Source organism: Coloeus monedula (assembly GCF_965178545.1).
Source record: "Coloeus monedula genome assembly, chromosome: Z".
NCBI classification, from domain to species: domain Eukaryota; kingdom Metazoa; phylum Chordata; class Aves; order Passeriformes; family Corvidae; genus Coloeus; species Coloeus monedula.
The window spans coordinates 52,126,073-52,143,127 of NC_138822.1; the positions used below are offsets into that span (position 1 = coordinate 52,126,073).

Below are 17,055 nucleotides of genomic sequence, written 5' to 3' on the forward strand. Positions count from 1 at the left end.
TTCACCACATGTGCTTGCATGTCTCTAAGGCCTCAGACTGTGGTCTTACCAACCTTCTACACAACTACTCTCTCTGCTCTGCCATCTATAGACCGAGTGACAGAGGTGAAGAAAGTGCTCTTCTTTCCTGAAAGTGTATGTTAGCTTGTGTCATTGTTTGTATAATTCAGATGATATCACCCTAATAGCACAAACAGTGCAAAAGGCTTAAAACTTGTATCACTGACAGTACACCTCAGGATGACAGAAAGCTGGTTTGCATCTCTATCTATGGTGTCATGGTATGTGAATCCTCCTCAGAGCCCAGGTTGTTGTCCCTGTCAGGGTTCTCAGAGCCACCACCTGCAAGGCCTGAACTAAAACCTATGAGATCAACCAAATCCCTCAAGCAGGATTTTTTGCGTTAGGCCTTTGACAAACTAACTGGGGGAAAAAGGCTGTGAGGGCACACACAGGGCTGTTCACAACAGCAGCTGTCAGGCTCTTAAATATGTGGTTATCATGGAGAAAAGGTTTTGGCTGAGTAGGAGAGGGACCTCCTGCTTCTCTCAGAGCCATACAGCAGAGCTTGTAGCTGTCTCCTCTCAGCAGCCCAAAAAAAGCTTCCTATCTGGAAGGATGGATGAACATATCAGCAAGGTGGTGGGGTTGTTGGGAGTCCCGTGTGAGTTAAAGGAGCTCTTCCCTGTTAGGTCAGACGAAACAGCAGAAGATACTGCTGGCCAGAGTACTAAGGAAAAAGGACTGAGAAGCTGCAGGGGCCTGCTCTTTAAAACATCCCCAGACAAGGATCCCTCATGGATCCTTCAGTATTTTTACATGAGTAAGCCCCAGCACAAATATACCCAGTTTCAGGGAACAGCGCTTCACCAAGGCAGTATTCTTAGAAGTGCCAGGGGACAGAACTGGTTGTAGCCTCTGAGGTAGCTGCTCCTCATGGGGACTTAAACATGATGATGATGAAGACAGGGCTGCAGGCTGCCATCACCATACCCTAGCAGACTGCAGCAGCAAAAGTATCATGATTGAAAAATTGGTTCCAGCTCTTTCACCTCAGGCAAGTACTGACGGCCTGCTATGAGAAACCCCTTTTTTGCTTGCTTCTTGTGTTCAGGTAGCTTGTCATGTGGATCTGTGCTAGCCTTCTCAGGTAGTGTAAAATGCCTTTGTTATCATTGTGGTGTACTGTGTGCAGTAAGCAACACACACAAATGTTGTGTCTTCCAAATGTTAGCATCCACTTTTAGTGTTGCTAAGATGAATGTTACTAGTGGAGCTTGATAAAGTGTGACTTTGCCACATGTTTTCCAAATGTATTTCTCAGCACGTTTCAGGTGTAGGAGGCTCTGGCTGTATTTTCCACTGGCAGGGAAGCTTCCCGTCGGCGTTTGTACTAACACAGCTGGGTTGGGGAGGTGCCAGTAAGAAATGCTCCATCAAGCTCAGCACAGGCACTAAATGGAACATGGTTTCTTTAATGGTAAAAGAAAAATTTGCTCCAGTTGTGCCAGATGCTGAGCTATGCAGCTGTCAGACCTGTTCCATCTCCTGATGTGATTAAGAAAGGTTAATTGTCAGACAACCCAGCTGCACAACAGCAAACTGCCGTTATGCCCAAAAAATGGTCCTGAAAACTGCCTGGCTACAGGCCACTGTGTTCCAAGACCTAATGCAAAGGATTTGACCTTAAGAATTTTACTTACGGATACTCCCTTTCATGCCACGCATCACTGGCTGCCAAGGAAATGCTGCATAACGCATTCTCTGCCATTGGTGAGATGAAACTGGGATGTACTAACTAGGCAAATAGTATATTTGCCAAAGAAAGATGGACCAAAGTGGAAAAAAAAGATACAAAAGAAAAGCAAGCAAGTAAGAAGTTAAAATACAGGGTTGATATTAAAGTTTAACAAGAGGGATGTTGAAGGGAAGATGGCTAGTTTTGTCTCTGGTCAAGTTTCTATAAACTCTGGAGACAATGAGCAGAGAGCCACTGGAATCCAGATTCACAAAACAAAACAAAAACATTCCTGAGTTTCCTTTTCCTAAATCTCTTATGAGGATTTTTCTGAATTCTGTTTGTTTGACCTACTAGGGGATTCTTGGTGTGCCTTGAGGTTTCAGGGCAAGACTTTTTTTTTGGCATTCAGGGCCTTTCTCCAGCTGTAGAGTTGAAACTTGTGCAGCTGCATTGAACTGCGCCACTTAAAGCCTGAAATATATTTTGAGAACTTGGGGAAGTCCACGGTTGTTGATGAATACAACTGAAGAGCAATTTGTTCACACCTAAGAAATTGCACACAGTTGTGGCTTGCAGGGACAGCAGAGCACTCACAAATCACTGCTGTCTTTGGAACAAGGTCTCTGTGCAAGTCTGTGAAGCCTAAACAAAGGCTTTCTGCATCCTGCTTTCTCCCATCTGTGCATTTTGCATTAGCAAGGATCTAAGCATGGCAGCATCATCACCCTTAGCCATCAGCTGGTTCAACAAGTGAGTGCAAGCAGTCCTTGCCAGAATGTAACTAGCAATAGTGTGTGGAGATGTACATAGGACCAGTATGGAAGCGCAATTTTTCTCATCTCTTCAGCAAAGCAACTGTCTGATTTCTGTCACAGAGCCCCCAGCAGTCCATGAGGGATGGGGTTTGCATGTGTGACTCGGAAGATTTCCCTGAAGTGGCAAGTGACACTATTGGATATACTTAACAGCAATTCAAGTGATATGAACAGGGACACATCTTTGCAAAATTTAACTGCCTAGAAGCATAAGGAGTGAATACTCACACTGACATCTTCCAGAAACAGAGCCATCTGCATGATTTCTCCTGTTGCCACTGATCAGTTATTCCCAGAGGAAAACGAGAGATTGAACAACTGGGTTCTTTCAGAAGAAACACGCTTTTTTCTTCAGTTTTGCTAGTAGGCACCATCATCATTTTTTGTTTTTTCCCAAAAGGAAACTTCTGCAAGTTGATGTCTGATTGAAGCCTCTGCCCACTGAAGCAAAATTTAAGCTTGCTTCTTTGAACACCTTTTTCTCCTTTACCTTGTCCATTCTGGAGCTGAATACTGTTAGAGGATCACCTGACACCATATTATAACTTCTTGTTGCCTCTTGTGTTTTCCAGAGAGGACCAGCAAGATACCAGCATCAACAGAAGTGACAAAAACTACTTCACGTAAGTTGAATTAACAGTCTTTCTATCTGTTTCTCTTCATTTCTTCTTGAAACTGCTTCTACAGCTCTGAAACAGCTCCTTCTTAGGAGAGAACAATTCATCTACATTCAGCAGCTCCATTTCTGCGTATCACCTTGCCTACTTGAGCTACTTCAGGGACCAAGAAAAGAATGAAGAAGGGTTAAGCATACTTTTTACTGTCCTGTGGCTGTATCAAGGAAGCTAATTTGGCCTACAGTTGTCAGGCTGCAGCAGCCCAAGCGAAGGAGTATTTGTGTTGTTAGGAACTATGTTTTAAAAAAGCTCTTACCTCCTTCTCCTATAAATCCAAGCAGCTCCTTATGAGTTTGCTGAGTGTATAGGCATACTGATGTGTCCTCAGGAAAGTCTGTTGCCTCTGTTCTTCAGGGCTCTACATACAATTCCTGACAGCTCTGCAGGGTCTGTGAGTGAAGACAGGTAACTCACTGTCAGTAACTTAACCTCTTTTGAAGCTGCCTTGGCATACTAGGAGCCTTCTCCAGGTAGTTTTCTTTCAGGCTGATGGAATTTGCTTTCAGCATCCTGCCTGCAGTTATAGATTGCATACTTCCAGAGTTACTCCTGGGACTGATCCCAGTGAGGAGCCACTTTCATTATTTAACTGTTAAGAGTTACTTTATATATGGCTAAAATACAAGCAGTTGTCTCTACTGCTGACTTTGGCTGAGGCAACTGTAGATAAACGTGTATAAGCCGAGCAACCCAAGGATTTACAAGATGCACATACCCTGCTTGGCAAAGAGGCTGGGGTCCTGCTAGCTTTTTTGGGAAAGCTATGTCTGGCAGAGACAGGTTTTAGTGTGAAATGACAGTGTTTGTAGGCTAGATCAAGGAAAACAGTGTGATTGCCAGATTTTGCATTTAGCATGCCTGCAGTCTTTCCTTTGATGCATCTGTGTGTGTGGCGACCTACTTCTGAAATCTTGGCATTGCTGCCTGACAGAAGAGACGTTGGATGTGCCCATATTCTTTCATGTTCTCAGTGGGGCCTGTCACTGGTGCTTCACTGGGTGTGTGTGAGACCACATAGCTAATAGCAAGTGTCCTGTAACCATTGGAACCATTTTTGTTCAAAGAAGGTGACACGCTGGTCACTGACTCCACTGGGCTTGCCTTGCCTTCTCCCTTGTGCAGCAAGAATGTAGTCCCTGCACTTTGCTGCCTTCTTTCCCATGAATTAAAGTTCTTGTTCTTGAGTGGTCTCTTTCCCTGCTTATGTCCCTTCAAGTGCCTGCTGTTACAGTACTGTCCTCCTCTTTACTGCTATTGTGCTGCTGGAGAGGAGGAAGCTGGGATGTTCAAAAAGTTGGCTGCATTCCTGATGAATCTCTGCGCCGGTAGATTTCATGCCAAGCAACACATCACAAAAAGCAGTACATTCAGTGGCTGCTTGTTGAGGTCTTCTCATGGAACTCTGAGGACGTCTTTGATATGTGGCTGGAGCAGAGACCAGCTTAGTCCCAAACCCAGTCAGGTGCTGTTTTTCCTACTGTTCTATCCCAGCTCTGGGTCCAGACCATGTCTTTTCTCTAACACTTCGTGAGTTTCCTGGTGACCAGTAGTGCCTGGGGTTTTGGTCACTGCTGATAAGTAATTAGTGTGTTTTCTTTAATTGAAGATAGACTATTGTGAAATGCTGGTGTTCAAATCACTGGGTTCTAGGTCTCTTGAAGTATTGCTACACTTACTTTTTGATGATAGGAGAACTTACAGAGAGGTCTTAGTTTCTAAGAGTGGCTTTTTTCTGCCTAAAACCAGGCTTTGTTAGGCAACAGATTCATCTTTTCTGTGTGACATGATATGTTAAATGTTTCACTACAGAGCACGCAGTATGCCTCACCTGCTTCCTAGAATTCCCAGACCAGCTGTCAGCCACCTGTACTTCACACCGGCACATCACATTGCCACCTTATGCAAAGTATTCTCTCTTCAAACTCTTCCTTCCAGCTGATAGTGCTTCTCAAGCCTTCTCTTGAATTCTTTATTCATGCATGATACCATATATGATTTGCTAGATAGTGAAAGCCCATGAAGTCCTCCAAACACATGGCTCTTAATTGCTGTGTGGTTCAGGTTCCTACAGCTCAGGAGGTTCAGACCCAGCTTCAGGCTACCTGCTTCTTCTATAAAATTTTCTGAGTGCTTCCTTTGTGTAATTTGTGTTGAGGTCTATTTCCTTCCACTGCCCTAGAAGATTATTCACCATTCTTTTTCCTTTCTTGTAACCACTTTGGGGCTGGTGCTATGGCCCATTCTGGTCTGGAATGTGTTCTGCTTTCCCTTCCATCTACAGCTCTCTGCAGAGGTGGTGACACTCATGGACCCTCCTCTCTTTCAAGCCACAGAAGTCCTTAACTATAGTTATGATAGACCTGAATGCCTTACTGTTCATTTGGAGTTATGTGAGAAGAAGATAAGAAGCTAGTGCTTCCTGGGTCAGCATGTGGAGCTTCAAGACCTGCTCCTTTCCACTTTCCTCTGATGCTATCAGAAACAGCTGAAAATTTTACTCTGTCTTTGCCAGTTTTCTCCTGGCCTTTACTCCCAGGACTATGGAGCATTTTTGCTGTAATTGATTATTCACAGTGTGCCTAGGACATGCTGAACCAACTTTGAAGTTCTTTGCTTTCTCAAGCTATCTCATTTTTTTCTCTGCTCCGCTGGGTTTCTGACTACTGAGAAAAAAAAATAAAAATAGAAGAAATCTCTACTGCGGGAAGATGTTCAGGCTCTTCCAGTATAGTGCTGTAGCTGTGGCTGTATTCTTACAACTTTATTGTTACTTCTGTGTGTTGCAGAACCCATGCTTAGGATACAAGCTTCAACAGAAGGAACAAACACTTCCTCCTGTAAGTATATACAAGTTGTTTAAATTATTGCTGACAAGACCCTCAAGTATATTTCTCCCTTCCTAACTCAGAAAAAAACGTGCATTAAGAGATCAGGAGTGACTGGGTGGGATTCCTGAACTAAAGGTGCAATTGTTATTTGTTATATATTATTAGAACTTTCAGAGACATGCTCTTTGTGTATTGAGGTCTAAACACCTTCCTTCAGAAAGGTCAAATATAGGTTTGGGCAGGGCAAAGGAGGAGGAAACTACACCAGTGTTTCCTACTTGGAATTCCCTTCCCTGCCCTTGGCTTCAAACACTGTCTGCTCTTCCTCCACAGTCCCTGGCCCTGGGGTAGCTGGAGCACCTTCAGGTCCAGCCATCCCCACCTGGGTGCGTTTCCCTTTATCCACGTGCCAGCTGGTGCTTGTTAGAATTCCTTGGGCTCTTCCTTCTGTGCCCCAGTACCTTTGGGAAGAAGATAAGGAAGGTGAGGACATCTTTTTGGGCGTCTTCCCTCAGCTGGAGAGAGAAGAGAGCAAGGAATGGTTCTTTGTAGGACAGAGAGATTGTTTCTCTGCTTATCTCAAGAGCACACTGGGAGCTGCAGGGGTACCAGTAGGGAAAGTGACTCTTCCTCAGTAGTGATGCTTCCCAGGGAAGCATGCATTACAGCCATAATGCTGTACAATTTTACCCTTGAGACTCACTAGGAAGAGCCTTCCAGCTCTTTACTAGAATCAAATCCACTATCTATCAGCCTGTTTCGGAGCAGTCTGGAAGCCCACTTCACACAGTCAAAGTCATTGGGGCTGTGGGAGGTAGGGTATTAATCTTGCCCTAAAGCAGTAAGTGTTGCCAGCTGCTAGGAATAGGATGTCAGGTGAGGTAGGTACAATCCACCCTGACAGTTCCAGTGTTGCTATAAAATGAGATATGTGCTTTATAAAAAACTATACATGAATGCCCTTAACTCACATCTAATAGCTACTGTAGCAGCACTAGGAGGAAAGGTCAAAGCCATATCTCTGGATTTTTCTGGATTTTCTTCTTAGCTACTAGTCTGATAATTTTTAAGTGTGTGTTGAAAGAATTAGAGAAGTTTGATAGGTTATTCAAGAAGCTTTCTGCCAGCAAGGTGAGAAGAGTTGGGTTTTGGCCTCCTTTTCCTCTTGATGCCTAGCAGCAGAGTAGGCAGGAATAATTTCTGGAGCAATTTAAAACGGTAAATCCTCTCTGTTCTGTTCTCAGAAGCAATAATGTATACTGGAATTAGTACTGTTCAAGTCACTAAAATAAGTAGTGGAGGCGAGAGGGCAGTATTGGATATTGCTGCCTGTGCTGGGTAGGAAAAGCAGGAGGGAGCCAATGTTAATTGCTAACAGATGTGGATGTCTACTCACACTACAGAGTGATTAGGGAATTGAGTCCACGTACTTATTCTAAAGTTCCTTAGGGCTTTTCTTTTCTGAATTTCAGTGCGACATGTCCATTTCACACTTGTCACTGTCAATCTTGTAACAGCCACAGGAGATAAAATAAACTGTTTCCTTCCACTTCTCAGACAATAGCAGATGTTTAGAGAACATGCCAGCACTGTCACTGTTGGCCAGACACTGGGAAAGACCTGAAAACAGTAGAGTGATTCAGTAGGTTCTCTCCCCTAGGGCTTCCGTAAGAGAATAGACGTGTCATGCTTTGCTTCTTTTGGAGTTTCAGTGACAGATATTCAGAGAGGGAGAAGCTTAAAAAAAAAAATCCCATCTCTATAAGACACTCCACAACTGACATCCCAAACCCTGCCCTTTTATGTGCACATATCCCTACACTCCCCAAAATCAAGTCCACTTTGAGAGTGTGGACCTCCGTGCTTAAATAAAGGAGAAAGAGCAGCCATTAGGCATTCCAAGTTTCACATAAAGGACTGGTGATCTGATTGAGGGGTCAGTAATCCAAGGGAGAAGTAAGGAAATTCATGCTTTTTTGTCCTGTTTCATAGTGTGAGGCTTTTTGACAGTGATTGCTAATGCTGCTCCTAACAGGTAGAAATACTTCCCACCTTGTCTTCCACCCAAGCCAAAGGATTGATTCATATATATTTATTTTGTACTGTGCAATCACAGAATCATAGAATTTGGGGTTGGAAAGGATCTTAAAGATCATCTGGTTCCAACCCCTTTGCCATGGAGAGGGACATGTTCCACCAGACTAGGTTTGTCCAAGCCCCATGTAGCCTGGCCTTGAACCCTGCCAGGGATGGAGCATCCACAACCTCTTTGGGCAACCTGTGCCAGTGCCTCACCACTCTCACAGTAAAGAACTCCTCCCTAATATCTAATCTAAATCTCCTCTCTTCCAGTTTAAAGCCGTTTCCCTTGTCTTATCACTATATATGCCCTAGGTTACAACTTTCATTTTCCTTCTCAATGAAGCTCTCTGTGATGGGTTTTTTCCTGCTGAAAGAAGTGAACAAACCAACAGCACTTAGAGCACTGTGTGCTCTCACTACCAAGGACTACAGAGGCCATTCTTAATCACACTGGAAAATTTGGGAATGGAAGACATGTTTCTACCCCTTGTTTCCCAGGACTGCCATACTCTGAGACAAGTGTCTTATGACCCTATGACTTTCTTTTTCTCAGAAGCTGGAGTGGAAGAACTAAATCTGAGACTTCACCATAATGCCTTGTTATTAAGGCTTCAGTCAACTCTGTATTCAAGACTAGAGAATGAAAATGTGGTGGTCTTTTTGCTCTCCTGGGACTTGTTAAAGGAATCTTGGCTTCTCACCCCAATAGCATACATATGGCAGTTTTCCTTTTCCTTAGAAAATTGGTCCCAAAACTTACATTCCTGTTTGTAAGTTACAACATCCACGGAAATAAATTCAAAGCAATCAGGTTTCCTAGGCTAAAATCATCAGCACTGCGCACAGGCTTCTGGTGGAGGAATTGTGTAGGAGCATTTGTATGGTGCAAAAAGGGAGAAGGGAATTGATGGGATGCAGGCTGTTTATAATTACCCTGGTTCCTGTTGTGTGGGAACCATGAACAACACAGTATGGGTGTACAGACCAGGAATGGTTCTACACCTAAGCTTACAGTTTCTATGGACAACATCAGTCTGGAAACCCATGCTCTGAGAGCTAAACTGGATCAAAAACTGAGAATTTATAGCAGTAGGAAATGAGGAAGTTGCACAGCAACAAAGCCTGTGGGAGTATGTGTCAAATGGAAGCATTTTGCTTAGCTGCACCTTGCAGCATTACCCTCATACTTGTTTGTGCTGCCTACTAAGGGCTTTTCCCTAAAATGTCTGTGGAGGCACTTCCCCCAGCAAAGAGCCAGGGCATGTAGTCTGCATGTTTCAGATGTGGTTGTCTTACACGGGGATTCTCAGTTCAGATTTGTCTGCTTGTGCAAGATGGTGAGCTGGCAACCATGGCACTGGATGTGCCCAGAGCATATTCTCTGCAGCATGCTTCCTCCTGCCCACTACCTAGCAGGTTGATGTGATGGCCAGCTGGAGGCAAGAATATGAATAAAGAACAGGTGGGAGGCTGATCCCGCCTTGCCTGTGGCTTTTTTTTCAGAGGAATACAGAATGAATTTGTTTAGCTTTTTCCTGGAGAGAAAAACCCAGTGCTGGTCGTCTGTCCCACAGCTGATTTTAAACATATTTTCCTACCGACTTTCATGTTGGCCTCTAAAACCTGCACAGAAATTTTAAAAAGAAAGATTAATTGGGTAAGAAATGTGCCAGTTTGGATTGCTCATCTTTCCTCTCTGGAGTTATTAACTTACAAGCTCCAAGCCTGGCACAGCACAACACTTTCCTAACACTTCATCTTCTCATCATGCAATAAGAGATTCCAACATGTATATTAAATTATGGCCAGATACAGCACACAGAAAGGAAGCATGCAAAGACTTCTTGCCTGTCACATTTTCTTAAGTACAATACTGAACAGCTTTGATAAAAATGGTCCATGCTGAGCAATAAAACCTTCTATGGCATGACATTAGGATCATTGGTTTACAGAGTATTTTTAACAGGAACATTTTTGCATATACAAAGCAAGCAGCCTGGCCAATAGATCATCTGTGTTCTAAAATATTAAAAAGCAAGTTAAGTCTCTGCTGAATTCTGCTTTCCTTTTTCTCCTAATGTGAACCCATTCCTTCTCCCTGTATTTATTTATATTATGCCTGACAGAAGTCCACTTTCAAAAAACATGAATTTTCTAAAACTCATACAAACATGAATCAGCGCTTCTGGTAGACAGAGAGCTTGGGCCCCAAATGATATCATTTTTATGTGGCTTTTTCTTCTGCCTTCAGAATACTTACCCAAACCTTCTGATTTTGTTAGTATTTCAAGCAATTTTTTAAAGGGTAATCTTGGTTTGTATCAAGTCCTTAGACCATTTAAGTTGTTCTGCTATCTGATTTTTGGAGGTTTGTTTAGATTTCTTTATTTTATTTTTTTGATGGTGCTCATGCACAGGCACCTACCTACCAATAGGAGTGCACTTGTCTTTGATGTGTGGCAAAAACTTGTGGAATAAAGGAAAGACAGATGGAGAGTCTTTCCTGCTTCCTGAGGTCTGTGTGAATTGCAGTTCGTTTAAGATACAGCATGACTTGATGAGTAGGTATCTTGCAGTATAGTGAAATACAGTATATATTTTTTTCTGCATTCATTCAATTTACTCTGTTTTGTTTGGTTTCATTTTATTCTGAGTTTGACAGATGTTAATTTCTTATATTCCCTCTGCAACCGAGAGACAAAAATGATAGTATGATTGGCAGTGCTGCCACACAGTGTAAGGATCAGAAAAAATTAGGGGATAATGCCTAACCATTGAACACATGTTCAACTTCTTTTATCTCAAAAAACTTCTGTGGTCTTGTCATAAAATTTAAATACACTGGTTGCACCTCAGAAACTTCTGAAATGCAGCTATTTTGGGGTGAAAAAGCAGAATTTTTTAATGAGATAGTAAATAACTGTGTAAAGTCACTTGGGGAAGGATGGGAACAGGAGAATATTGTAACCAATTCATAAAGCTGAAGGAATTCAGACGTTGAAGGCAATTACTCGGGTTGCAGTTATGCTAGCACAGCAGCACTCCCAACTCTTGCTCTTACAAAAAATTAGTCCAACATCTTCAGCTATCAGCATTTAATTCATCTCTGCCATGGATTGAAAGGCTACTTCTCCAGGAAAGCCATACACTTGATGCCCTGGTGGGACTGTGGGTCAAAGGAAAACACTATACCACCTCATGTATTTTGCTTTACCATTTCAGTGGGTTTATTTCTCTGAATAATGGCCTCTGGAGAGAATACTTTGCTTTGTTCTAAGGGCACAGTGAGAGAGTAAGGGCAGGGTCAGATAACTAGTTCTTGTTTAATGTAAAATGAGTTTAAACATCCTAGTTCGTGAAAGCCAAATGAAAGAGCAGTGGTGAACACGTGTCAATCCTTTGTTAAAACCTACCACAGTGTGCAGTATGTTCCAGTTTCATTCTCCATGGTGGGCACCAATGACAGTGGGAAATGCAGTGGTAATTTCAATACCTTTATGATTTCATCTGGCATGACAAACTGTGTTTCCTGTGGTTATATTTCACAGATAAGGCAAACTCAAGGAAATAGGTAACATCTCCCAGATACACAGCTTTCAATCCCTTGTATGACTCCCAGTCTAAAGATGGTGTGACATTAAATGCCTTCTTCCAAACCACTTAATCTTGCAGGGTTTTCTGTAGTTGCATTCTTGGTTCCCCAGTCTCGCTCTGAAGGAGAGCTTGGGTTGTCACTGGGAACCTCAGCTGGGCTAGGCCGCTCCACTGGGAAATTCATACCTGTCAAACTTCAGAGACAACACCACTAGTGTCAAGTCAATTCTCTTCCATGCTGGGCTTTGTCCTCTTTTTTTTTCCTTCAAGGAGGTCAGGGAGATAAAAGGCAATGATGGGTGTAAGCAGTGCTATAAGTGGAAGCAGCTGACATAACAGTCACAAAGGAGTAAGTGCAACAGTTTGTATGGCTTAAATACAGCTGCCAGAGTGGAAGGGTTTTAGAGACATTGGTTTTAGCTAGCTGTATATTTGTGCATGTAAGAATAAATCTGTAAGACTGGCACTTGCCTCAGTGTTTGTATATAATGAGGCAATTGTGGTTAATGTATAAATATACATACGTACATTGGTTTATAAAGTATATACATGCAAGTGTGAAGGCAATGGTTTGTGTCTGTCTGTTTATTTCAAGATGTTCTTTCCTGAGGTCATGAATTACACCACAGAAAGGGTTATCAAATGTGTGGCAGTCTACTCGGGTGGAATGCAAGTCACAAAATCTACTTCACAGGTTTCTGTTAGTCATAGTATTTCTGAAGGAATTTCCCAAGATTACCTTCCATGGCCTTCAACATGTTCAGGATCATGTCTTCTCCAAGGTTCTAACTCCAGAAACTCCTGCCATCTTTCAGCAAAAGGATTTTTAAAGACTGTGTGTGTCCTTAGGGATGGAGTAGGGGAGCCTCTCACACCAAGGTAGCTGTCCAAAAGTCACATTGTCAATTGATGCCTCAGCTGGAAAGTGTGGGCTCCCCTAGCTTTCCTCAGGAACCCTGGGTATGTCTGGACTTCTGCTTCTGAGACCCTGCAAGTCATATGGGAATTTGTCTTCAACAGTCTGCTCATATGGCCTGGTTTCTCTGAAGTTCTTCCCACAAGGTCAAATCATGGCAAATTCTTTCCTAAGAGAGCATTATTTTGTGTCTTTCTGACTTCTTCTTCATACTTTACTGAAATGACACATCATACTATCTGCCCACCTGAGACCAAAATAAGCATCTTTCTCATGTACCAGCATAGCCTATGCTATACTGGAGGACATGAGCTTGTAGCACAGGGATGTGTTGGTGCTTTGACTGTGGTTGTTTGGTCACTGTGTCTTCCAAGGAAGTCCCTGGAATTGTCACTGTGACAAAAACAGGTTCTCAAGGACTCCTGTTCCTCCTGGCTTTACTCTTTCTGGGTAGCAACTGTGAGCATACTTTGTGGTAGTGGATCAGCCTTCTCAAAATCTTCCCTCTTCTGAGGCATCAGGGTAGTTGTTAGTGAGTAAAGGTACATGACAGGCAGTCATGCCAGCAGGGCAGAGATCTATGAACAAAATGGAGTATGTAAACTTGACAGAAACATGCATCTCTTTCATGTCATTATCCATGTTAAAATCAAGACTTTGAGTGCTTTGTAGGAAGGCACGAAGGAGACAAAGAGCTCAGAACAAGTATGAAAAAAGGATACTCTCAACCAACGAAAGTTATGAGCATGTGCATGGGTACACAATAATTTTTGTATTTTAATACAGTAGGCAGTTCCCAGCTTACCCCTATAGCCCAGGTATTTTGTCCATGTCCTTATCTTCCATGTGTTGCCCCCAAAGAGAGTTTACCCTGAGGCACTCTCATGTGTTAACCCCAGGGGAGACTAGCAATGCACTTTCCTTTGCACTCTTCAGGAGACCCTTCTGTCCTCAGAAAGACAGGATGACAGCTCACTTTCTTGTTTTTAGAGGTAGAGTTTCTCTTGCTTCAGCTTTGGAGGGAAAAGGTCCAACAGAGAGAAAAATCCCAAAGGGAATTTAAGTTACCAAATCTGAGTTACTCTATCATGCCCAAAGGTTTGCTGGGCTCCTTGACAGGGAGGCACACAGAGCAGGCTTTCTTGGATGGTATGTTCTGGGCTTTCTAGTCCACGTTCTTCCAGGGGGTATCTTAGGCTGCATCAGCTGTGAACAGACACCCTTGGCATAGCAGGGCCCTGGTCCGTGAAGGGTTTTTTCAAGTTCATGGTCTGGCAGTGGAGGTCCATGAGGAAACAGAAACACAAATTTAATGAAATATAAAGGAGTCAAGAGCCTGGATCCATTGCTTTGTTTTCATGATGAGCTTAAAATTTGGACAGTTCTGGTCAACCACAGAGACAGATGATGTTGTCTAGGGAGAGGGAACAAAGAATAACACAGCAGTAGATAAAAGATGAACAGAAAAGTAAGCTGTTACTTTTCAGAATAACTTGCAAAGTGTATGGCTTTGAGTGTTTCCATTTACTTGAGAATAACCCCTTGATAAATCACTATTTACTTTTAAAAAATGTAAGTTGCATCACAGAAATGGTATTTCAAAAGCTATAGGCAGAGTACTGACCACATAAATGTGAACTTTTCCATAGATGCATGGCTTTGAAAACCATCACTGTGTCCCCTCATTAGCTTCTCCACAAACACAGTGGCACTCTATGGCTGAGACTCCATGTAGACTATAGCAGTTTCTATCAGGTAAATTAAAACAATAGTCTTCTTTCACATTCCTATCCTAGCAGTATTGTAATAGTGCAGTGGAAGCCAAGCTAAACCCTCGGGAAGAAATTATTATCCTATCCTTCATGTCCACATCTCTTCTAAATTGCCTTTTGGTAACCTCTTCTAATTGGATGCAAAATGGGAAAGTTGTATCTCCTGTGACTTTCATTATCAAAATGTTCCCGGAGGTTCTTAATGGTTTCTGCTGTTCTTGACATTCTCCCTCTGTACAGCAAGGAGAAGGAATCGCTGTAGTCATTGCAGCAATTAAAGAGCAACGTTTTACAGTGTGATCTTCCTTCTAGGTTTGCATCTTCCTAAATATTTACCACTAGCCAGCTAGTCAGTAACATTGAGTTGCATCTGCTGCAGCTGGCAAATATCACAAAACACCCACTCTGTTTTTTGAAAAGAAAGCTATGCCCTGGAGCAACTGTTTCTTTCAGTGACTATATATGTATATAAAGGCTCTTGCATTTCCTCGTAAGATTTTCTTTTCCTGACTGCCCACTCTTCATTCTAGTCATTTCAACTTCATTATGGATATACAGAGTTCATAGGCCTTACTGGTAGTTTATATTAATCACAGTATCCAGCTGTCTGAGATCCTTTGGTAAAGTAATTCCAAATTTTCCCTTCTACAGGAATCTGCTTTTTACAAGAGAGGAAACTTTTTCTTAGCCTTCCAGTTTCCAAATTTTATCAACTCTGTTGCAAGCTAAAATAGCATGGGGCATTTCTAAATTACGATGATCAAAAAGGCTAAATCTAGGGTGCTGTGTGCAGTGAGGCTGAGGAGCGAGATGGTGTGCTAGAGCAGCGTTTGCCCATTTCATCATTACCATGCTTTCTTGTGTCCTTTCGGGCCATGCCGGGTACTGATTTTCAAGACATCTAAGTACAATATAAGGATTTAGTACAGTACAAGGATTAAGTGCACTGAGACCTTTACCAGGAGGCAGTATGTTTACCATCCTCCCAGCCCAGCTCCCTTCACTCTGAGTAGTTCTCCCATATCATGCCAACAGAAACTGCAACCCCCAAAGACTCCCAGGTACCTTTAACTGTGCCAGAGGGAATTAATCATAAAGCTATAGTAATGCCATGAAAACACCACTTGGATGGGCTGAGACTCACCCTTTCCGCAATTTAGGCACTGAGAACTGGAAGAAGACACATGTAAATTATTTTTAATGAAGGACAGAGCCACAGTGAGGTGGTATGTGGTGTAGATGTAGCCTAGCCATGCTCACCCTTGGACTGGGAGCATGGTCTGTCCCCTTTACAACTGAACAGTGTTGGAACATTTGAGCAATCAGGCTGCCTATCCCACCCCACCCTTCCTCATAACTGTGTACTTGTGGGGCAAAAAGCAACTGGCATTACATCCCAGCCTTCTCAACTTCAGCAGCCATGGTCGCTGCTCTTGAACAGAGATGTGAGATAACACCTGCTGGACTACAGACCAAGCCAACAGAGGAGACAACTATTTTCCCAACCCTGAGCATTTGGCTCTTTTGTTTGTCCATTTGTTTCTGTTTCGTTCATTCAACACAGAAAAGCTCCTTGCTCCAGAGCTGTAAATATTCAGAATTTATGTTGAATAAGGAAGGATTTGACTGGACACAGCTTTGCAGCCTAAAGCTTTTACAAATACCATCTGCCACTGAGGTTGTCTAAAAGTTTACCATTTGTTCATGCGGTGGTAATAGCTGTTCAGAATTTAATATAGTCATTATTTTTCTGAGGTTTATAAAGTGGAATCTGAGCTATGTTACTGATATCTTTCTGGTAATATTCACAATGATCCAAAACATGATTCATAATAACACAGTCAAGTGTCTTGAAAGGTATTTAGATGAGCTTTCCAAAATGTCAGCAGTTTTGGTAAGGAATATTACTGCGATGGTTGGTTTCTAAAAGAAAAGGATAAGCCATACTCGAGGGAAGAAATATTAGGGTGTTTTTCAGTAGGCAGATAGCCAGGTGTGAAAGCCACAGCTACCTGCATTGAGAAAGCTACTCATTTGATCTACTGGTGCCAGTTGTGGCACAAACTTTGTGGCAGAAAGCTTTTTCTAGTCTTCTCAAATTAGAAGTGAGCTAACCACATGTGATGCTTTTATTTGTTTGAAATGTCTGTGTTTTTATATATAGTAACTGAGTAACTGAGACTGTTCTTTCAGTTGTGGCTAAAATTCCGTTGTAAGCTTTCAAACACTAACATCCAGTGCCATGGGGCATTGGTTCAACAGTTTAGTTATTGTTCTGAGCGAACAGTAGGTTTAAATGTCTGGTGCTTTCGCCTGATTAAATGCCACCCCCCAGCCTTTTTCCATTCTAAGAAAGTCCAAAACTTGCATTGATTGTTTTGCATTCCTTAATATTTTATGTTATTTAAAACAATACAAACATGGAGTGATTCCACAGGGCACACAGTGAAATAGGATTGGAGTCTAATCTTGCACTGTACTTTTTATACTGTTAGTATGACTTTTATTATTTCCCTGGAATGGCTTTTTCTTTCCATTTCCCACTGGGGAAATATTTGGCTTAAAACAAGCTGCAGGCTATGCATACTTCTTGAATATTTTAATGATCTACACAAAACCCATTAGCTGAC

The 17,055-nt window shown here is 42.4% G+C and overlaps 1 protein-coding gene across 1 annotated transcript in view; it reads left to right on the plus strand.

The window, feature by feature from the left end:
- NRG1 (neuregulin 1) overlaps nt 1–17,055 on the plus strand; it is a gene marked incomplete at both ends in the record, with an annotated part of 173,024 nt that overhangs the window by 42,542 nt on the left and 113,427 nt on the right. Inside the window, 2 exons of the mRNA XM_082301817.1 lie at nt 3,129–3,179; nt 6,020–6,070. Coding sequence (XP_082157943.1) covers nt 3,129–3,179; nt 6,020–6,070 — 102 coding nt within the window. The remainder of the gene's footprint in view (nt 1–3,128; nt 3,180–6,019; nt 6,071–17,055) is intronic.